At 35.8% G+C, this 8,450-nt stretch overlaps 1 protein-coding gene across 23 annotated transcripts in view; it reads left to right on the forward strand.

The window, feature by feature from the left end:
• The window catches only part of ZGRF1 (zinc finger GRF-type containing 1), a 99,030-nt gene extending 92,565 nt beyond the window's left edge, over positions 1-6,465 (forward strand). For 20 of the 23 annotated variants that reach the window (XM_035293094.3, XM_078366672.1, XM_078366668.1 and 17 more), the window contains 4 exons: positions 4,242-4,418; positions 4,556-4,690; positions 5,393-5,654; positions 5,888-6,465. In XM_035293094.3, the coding sequence (XP_035148985.2) occupies positions 4,242-4,418; positions 4,556-4,690; positions 5,393-5,654; positions 5,888-6,006 (693 nt within the window). In that variant the 3' untranslated portion in view covers positions 6,007-6,465. The remainder of the gene's footprint in view (positions 1-4,241; positions 4,419-4,555; positions 4,691-5,392; positions 5,655-5,887) is intronic. The other 3 variants (XM_035293099.3, XM_078366670.1, XM_078366677.1) reach the window with 1 other exon arrangement.
• The last annotated feature ends 1,985 nt before the right edge of the window (positions 6,466-8,450 follow it).

Raw genomic sequence — 8,450 nt, forward strand, 5'->3', positions numbered from 1 at the left:
TTATAGGAGATTTAAAAAAATATGTATTCTGGAAATGAATTCCCTTTCAAATATATGATTTGCAGATATTTTCTTCCATTTTTTTTGTTGTCTTTTCACTTTCTTAATAGTATCTTTGGATGCACAAAAGTTCTTAATTTTGATGAGTTCAATTTACCTATTTTTTATACTGTTGCTTGTGCTTTTGGTGTTCTATCTATGAAATTGTTGCCAAATCCAATGTCATGGAGATTTTCTCCAATATTTTCATCTAAGAATTTTATAATTTTAGCTCTTATGTTGAGGTCTTTTATCTATTTTTAGTTAATTTTTGTATATGGTATGAGATAAGGGTCCAACTTTATTCTTTTGCATGTGGATATACAGGCTTCCTAACACCATGTGTTGAAATACTATCCCTTTCCCCCATTTAATTGTATTAGAACCCTTGTAAAAAATTGGTTGAGCACATATACAAGGGTTTATTTCTGGACTTTCTATTCTATTTCATTGGTCATTGGCTTGTAGATGCCACCTTCTTGCTGTATCCTCACATGGCAGAGACAGAACACTGTTTCTATACAAACTATACAACTGTATAAACACTATGTTTATATAGTTGCCATTCTTGTTTCATTTTCTGGTGTTCATGCTTGGATATCAGATGCTCTCTAAGATCTGTATTCTCTGTTTTCTCAGTACCCTGAAATTATGTAGTGTCCCATCAAACTGATAGGACATCTGAGGCCCAAGAGTATCCCCCCTCTGGAAAAGGGACACAGTTCTTGAGCCTTCATTTCTGCTAAAAACTGCCCAGTTCACGTTCCCTTTTTCATTATTCTTAGGAACTATTACCATCATGTGAATTCTGGCTCACTTTGCTGCATTTTCCCCTTCCACCCCAGAATTTTGTTTCTTTCTTGATGACTAGCACTTTTTGAAGTTTATGACATTGGGTTGGCTGTAAACCTTTCTTGGTTGCATAATTGCTGAATTTTCTTTGCTGTTGTTTTTGTATTTTTTGTACCTTTATATATTGGAGAATGGATTCTACAAGACAGCTTTATTCTACCTTCTTAATTAAGAAGTTCTCCCTTAGATTGAGTTTCAAGTTGCATTGAATTTTGAGTTCAATTGTATTCTGTTTTGTGAAGAATGAAGCTTTCAGTTGTCTTGAGCTGTTGTGATTGAATTTAATTGCAAAACTTTCTACTCTCCTGTGACAAGGCAGTGTCCAACTTCTTTTGTATCAGACTTTTTCAAAGCTTTTAAAAAAAATCTTAACTAAAAACAAAATCTTAAAAAAGGGCTGGGCATGGTGGCTCAGGCCTGTAAATCCCAGCACTTTGGGAGACTGAAGTGGGAGGATCACTTGAGGCCACGAGTTCGACACCAGCCCTTGTACTAGAGTGAGATCCCGCCTCTACCAAAATTTTTAAAATAAAAAGTTATTTAAAGTTTTAAAACATTTTTGAATAGGTTTTTTGACCTATAGGAATTATGACTATATTTCAAATGACTATAGTTCAAAATTCAAGAGGAACCAGAAAACGTGGAGATAGTGAAGACTTCTTCTCCTGTCTCCCAACTATTAATTCTCTTTCCTCCAAAGCAACTGTTGTCCCTTTCTTGTACATTTCTTGTGATATTTTATGCCATTATAAGCAAATACATAAGATTTTCCCTTCCTGTTTTAAAAATGGTAGTGTACTCTGTATACTGTTCTGCCCTTTTTCATATACCTATTTAAATGTTTTTTAAAATATGAAATAGGTTTTTATTTGGGGGAATTCTAAAAGGGCAAATAAGGGATAAATAAAAAAGTAGTTTAGTCACAGAGTAGAATAAAAACAGTTACTGTGGATGAGCTTGATCCATATAGACAGTTCTCAGAAACACAGTGGATGTTGGAAGAAGCAAATGCAAAGGAATAATTGTAGTAAAATGCCATTTATGAGAATTTCAAAAGGACATAAGATAACATATGTTATTTATGGATTCATACCAATACAGTAAACATGTTTCCACAAAACAAAATCAAGACTGGGGTTATTTCTGGGAAAGGTGGTAAAGGAAAGCAATGAAGGAGGATCTTTACCTATGTATGTCATATTTTATCTAACAAAAGAGAGAGCCAAAACAAAAATGACTTAATATGGCCAGTGTCAAGTCCTGGTGGTAAGTTCATGGATATAATATTATTTCTTTGCTTTCTGTATATTTGAACTAGTTCACAATTATTAAAAGTAAAAGAAATAAAAGTACTACTCATTATAGACAGTGTGGAAACTGCAGAAAAGAGAAAAGGCAGTCTGGGTATGTCGGCTTGTGCCTATAATCTTTAATCTCAGCTGCTTGGGGGGCTGAGGTGGGAGGGTTAGTTGAGTTCAGGAGTTCAAGGCTGCAGGGAGCAATGATCTCGCCACTGAAAGAAAGAAATAAAAGAAAGGAAGGAATGAAGGAAGGAAGGGCAAGAAGGAAGAAAGAAAGGAAAAGGAAAGGAAGTATAAGGAGAGAGAGAAGAAAGAGAAAGGGAGAGAGAGAAGGGAGGGACGGAGGGAGGGAGGAAGGAGGGAAAGAAAGAAATAGTTAAAGCTGGGTGGGATGTCAGGCACCTGTAGTCCCAGCTACTCAGCAAGCTGAGGCAGAAGGATCGCTTGAGCCTGGGGAGTTTGAGGCCAGCCTAAGCAACAGCGAGACGCTGTCTCAGAAAAGAAAGAAAAAAGGTAAAAACAAAACAAAACATCTATAATAACCTCACTGGCCTTAAGAGAAAACTCTGTAAGATTTTAGTATTTTTCCTTCTATCTTTTATCCTAGGGTTATATGCCTATATCAAATACATGTATTTGTACATAGTTGAAACCATACCATAAATATAACTTAATATAGAATATAAATATAGAGTCTCACTCTGTCACCCAGGCTGGAGTACATAAATATAGAGTCTAGTGCATAAATAGCTCTGTCGCCCAGGCTGGAGTGCAGTGGCACCATCTCAGCTCACTGCAACCTCTGCCTGCCAGATTCAAGCAATTCTTCTGCCTCGGCCTCCCAAGTAGCAGATTTTACAGGTTCCTGCCACCATGCCTGGCTAATTTTTGTGTTTTTCATAGAGAAATTTTTGTGTTTTACCATGTTTGCCAGGCTGATCTTGAACTCCTGACCTCAGGTGGTCTGCCTGCCTCAGCCTGCCAAAGTGTTGGGATTACGGGGGCATGAGCCACTATGCCCGCTCAAAGCAGAGCATTTATTGTCTTTCAGCATTTTTATACTTGACATTTCTGTCAACAGTTTCACTTGCTTGTTGACTTGGACTTACAAACTTAAACAAATGTATGCCCTAAAGAGTACTGTCATTGATATTTCCCTTTTTTTTTTTCCATAGAAGATTCTTTTTCCTTGTGGTCCTTAATCCTGCATTTAGTTATATATGTATTATTATTAGAGTACTTTGTAGCTATTGAAAATGTTTAACAACACTACAGAACTCTTTGCTCGAAGAGCCCTAAAGTAGATAGGACTTGGATTTTATGATGCATTAACAAAATCTGAAACTTCTTTGAAGATTCAGAATGAAAAATGGCTTTTACTCAATGAGGGAAGATAATGAGATATCTATAATACCTCCTAATTTTTTTAAGAGAATCTTTTCAATTTGGTGTTAGACCAACTCCAGATATATTATAAAAGGATAATGTTGGCTGGGTGTGGTGGCTCACACCATCACTTTGGAAGGCCAGGGTAGGCAGATCACCTGAGGTCAGGAGTTCAAGACCAACCTGGCCAAAATGGTGAAACCCTTTCTTTATAATAATACAAAGATTAGCTGGGCATGATGGCAGGTGCCTGTAATCCCAGCTACTCAGGAGGCTGAGGCAGAAGAATCGCTTGAACCCAGGAGGTAGAGGCTACAGTGAGCTGAGATCGTGCCATTGCACACCATCCTAAGCTACAGAGTGAGACTGTCTAAAAAATAAATAAATAAATAATAATAATGTTAGGTGCCAAACTTATTAGATAAGTCTAAGGTTGACATTTTTTACATTTTATAATTTTCTAATTTAATAGTTTAATATGAACATATTTTTAGTAATTTAAAAAATATTTTTATTTATAGTCTGTTCTATCATGTTTGTATTCATCTCCTAAGACCACAATATAGCAATATTTTTAATATTAAAAATATAATTTTACTTTCCCTAGAAGAATAAAAAATGTTACATTTTAATTTCTTATTTTTCTTCATTTAAATTTCTTAGGGTCACAAGCCAGTTCTGTTGAGAACTCAATACCGTTGTCACCCTGCAATCAGTGCTATTGCTAATGATATGTTTTACGAAGGAAATCTCATGAATGGTGTAACAGAAATAGAGAGGAGCCCTTTATTGGAATGGCTACCAACCCTGTGTTTTTATAATGTTAAAGGACTAGAACAGGTAAATGACATTAATGTTGATGAGAGTCAACACGGTTTAGGTTCCTGGTTTAATTTTTGTTGTTGTTTGTATGAATTTACTTGTTTTTTCCATAGCCTTTCTGGGAAATAAAATTTAGGATCTATTTCTTACTCCAGCTTGAAAGAGATAACAGCTTTCATAATGTGGCAGAAGCTGCTTTTACACTCAAGCTGATTCAATCACTGATTGCAAGTGGAATAGCGGGCTCTATGATTGGCGTGATAACATTATACAAATCCCAAATGTATAAGGTTGGTATCACATAATACAATATTTGTCATATATTAGATATTATAATTACATATTACCATATTTGATATTACATTTATAGTAGTTGGTTTGGTGCCTGAAAAACTTTTGGTACTATAATTAGTGTATTAAAAAAGAAACATTCTGGGTTTTTTTTTTGGTCTGGCTTTTTTTCTGTATAATTAAATGTAAACTTAACAAGGTTTAATTAAATTTAGTTTACAGCTGTTGGGACAAAAATGCAACAAATGAATTAGCGAGAAAAAAATATGGTGTATGCTTTGTGGACAGATGGGATTGAATCTCTGTTATCCAAAATGTTCTTTTATTATTATTACATTTTATCAGCAAATCAAGGATAGATACAAGATGTTAATGTACACATGAGCCAATTACTTCTAACTAGATTTTTCTTTTTCCTTTTAGTATTTTTTCATCTGTTTCATTATTAGTTTATCAGCTCCAAATTAGCATATCCGAATGAGTTTCCCAGCAGTAGATAAATAGCTTTTGATTTTGTGTCACAATTAATATTGTCATCTAGTCATTTATCATTTTAGAAACTAGCCCAGTCTATATGAGTCATGAAAGAAAAATGAAAATTATTTACTATTAGTTCAGTTACGATGGTTGCTTTGAGCAGGTTCAGTGGCTTTAGTGCTTCACAATCTCTCACTACATGATTGCTGTCTTTTCCTCCACAGCTTTGTCATTTACTCAGTACTGTAGACTTTGACCATCCTGATATTAAAACTGTGCAGGTGTCCACAGTAGATGCTTTTCAGGGAGCTGAAAAGGAAATCATTATTTTGTCCTGTGTAAGGACAAGACAAGTAGGATTTATTGATTCAGAAAAAAGAATGAATGTTGCATTGACCAGAGGAAAGAGGCATTTGCTGATTGTGGGAAATTTAGTCTGTTTGAGGAAAAATCGACTGTGGGGACGTGTGATTCAACATTGTGAAGGTAAAATAAATAATGCACTCATTTCAAATTCAAACTGACTTTTATGGGTTAATGTTTGGGGTGCTTCAAGCAGGAACAGCTCTGAATTTGCCACTGTGGGAAATAACTGACAATGATAATATTGAAACCTCTGTAAAATAAAGAATAGTTGTCTCAAGTGATATATATATATATGTATTTTTAAATAATGATATATAAGCATTTGGTTATTCAATGTTATATGTTTTTTTAAGGAAGGGAAGATGGATTGCAACATGCAAGCCAGTATGAACCACAGCTGAACCATCTCCTTAAAGATTATTTTGAAAAACAAGCTGAAGAAAAACAGAGGAAAAAGAGTGAAAAAAGATAAATATCATTCACAAAAGGCATGGTATAAGTATTTTGTATTTATGTAAATTTAGACTCATTTTACACTTTTAAATATATTTCTTACTCTAACTCTGTTATTAAAAATGCTTTATATTTAAATGACATACTAAACAGATGTAAAATTTTGTTCTTCAAAAAATGTACAGTACTTATATTAAGATAGGCAGATATTAAAGGTAGTATAAAATCCTACTAAAAAAATAAGTTTTTTTCTAAGAAGAATGATTTCTGTTTGCTAACGAAATGAATTTTACAAGGGGTAGGGTATGGAGAATGCCTACATACTTCAACAATAAGTGAATGTCTCCAGAGCTTATCTGTTGGAACATATCTACACAATCAGATTACCAACACCTTTCTAAACTTTAATTTTATGAGAATATTTTTCAAATGATTATAAGGCCTCACTGTTTTAGAAATAAAAATATATTCATAAATATGTTTTTATGTCTAAACCTTTTGAAAAGTACACAAAAGAAGAAAGAAAAACACTAAAAGTTTACACCTGGAGATAGCAGTGTTCAACACCTGGCCTTGGCAAGTGCCTTGCACCATACGTGATATAGATACCTGTAGGTGCTTACTAAGTAAGTATCCATTGGAAGAATGAACAAATGAATGAAAATTACCTTTGGTTCATTTTTTTCTAGTCTTTTTCCTCGCATTTGTTTGCACAGTAGGTATTGATCTATACATGTGGATTACAACTTTTTATTATAAAAATAATACATTATTCATGTAGAAAATTTGCAAAATGCAAGAAAGTATACAACAGAAAATGAAAGTCACCTAGAAATACTCTACTGGGAGATAATCACTAACATTCCTTCAATGTTTTTTCTATGCTCGTATTCTATGTGTATATATATAGTTAAGTTTTAAACCTTTTGTGTCCATACTGATTCTTGGACATTATTAACAAAGGAGCATTTATAAAAGGTGGAGGATCCAAAATGGCTGATCACTAACATCTCGGGATCGCAGCTCTCAGTTAAAGCGCAGAGAACTAGAGGACGCCACACTTTCAGACAAATTCAGGTCGCTCATGGAGCAGAAGATCCCCAGTGGAGGAGTCACATGGGTCACCAGCACAACTCTTGTGGCCAGCGCAATGGTTTCGCTGGCACCTTGGTGTGGCAGCTCTCGGAGCAGAGCAAACAGGGCTGACTACCCTTCGGACTGAGGTTTGGAGGACCCACATGGGCCCTCAGCACGACTCCTGAGGCCGGCGCAGCGGCTGTGATGGCACCTCGGCGCGGCAGCTCTCAGCACAGAGTAAACGAGACTGGTTCCCCTTCTGACCGAGGTTTGGAGCCCCAGGAAGGCAAAGTCGCCTATTTTGGACACAAGAAGGAAGCCAGACAGGAGAATCCTGGGCAGAAAAGCACCATCAGTCTTAACGCCACTGTTCTGGCCCTGGGAACTAACAACTTGGATGTCCACTCAAGAGACCTAATCTGAAAGTCGGTAATTTCAAAGACGACAGGAGGATAAATTTAAAATGATGGGAAGAAACCAGCGTAAAAAGGCTGAGAATACTCAAAATCAGAACGCCTCTCCCTTCAAAGAGGATCACAGTTCCACATCAACAATGGAACAAGTCTTGATGGAGAACGAGCGCATCCCAATAACAGAATCACGCTTCAAAGAATGGATAACAAGAAACTTCTGTGAGTTAAAAGAACATGTTGTAGCCCAACGTAAAGAAACTAAGAACTTTGAAAAAAGGTTTGACAAAATCCTAATGAGAATAGACAACTTAGAGAGGAATATAAGTGAATTAATGGAACTGAAGAATACAATACAGGAACTCCGAGAAGTATGCACACGTTTAAACACTCGAATTGTTCAAGCAGAAGAAGGGATATCAGAGGTCAAAATCCAACTTAATGAAATAAAACGTGAAGAAAAGATGAGAGAAAAAAGGATAAAAAGGAATGAGCAAAGTCTCCAAGAAATGTGGGACTATATGAAAAGACCAAATTTACGTTTGATAGGTGTACCTGAATGCAATGGAGAGAATGAATCCAAGCTGGAAAATACCCTTCAGGATATTATTCAGGAAAATTTTCCTGAATAAACTAGCAAAGCCAGGTAATACAGAGAACACCACAAAGATATTCCTCAAGAAGAGCAACCACAGGCACATAATCATTAGATTCACCAGGGTTGAAACGAAGGAGAAAATACTAAGGGCAGCCAGAGAGAAAGGTCAGGTTACCCACAAAGGGAAGCCTGTCAGACTTATAGCAGATCTCTCAGCAGAAACTACAAGCCAGAAGAGAGTGGGGGGCCAATATTCAACATCCTCAAAGAACAGAACCTTCAGCCCAGAATTTCATATCCAGCCAAACTAAGCTTCACAACTGAAGGAAAAATATAATCTTTTATGAACAAGCAAGTACTCAGAGATTTTATTACCAC

Source organism: Callithrix jacchus, chromosome 3 (assembly GCF_049354715.1).
Source record: "Callithrix jacchus isolate 240 chromosome 3, calJac240_pri, whole genome shotgun sequence".
NCBI lineage: Eukaryota > Metazoa > Chordata > Mammalia > Primates > Cebidae > Callithrix > Callithrix jacchus.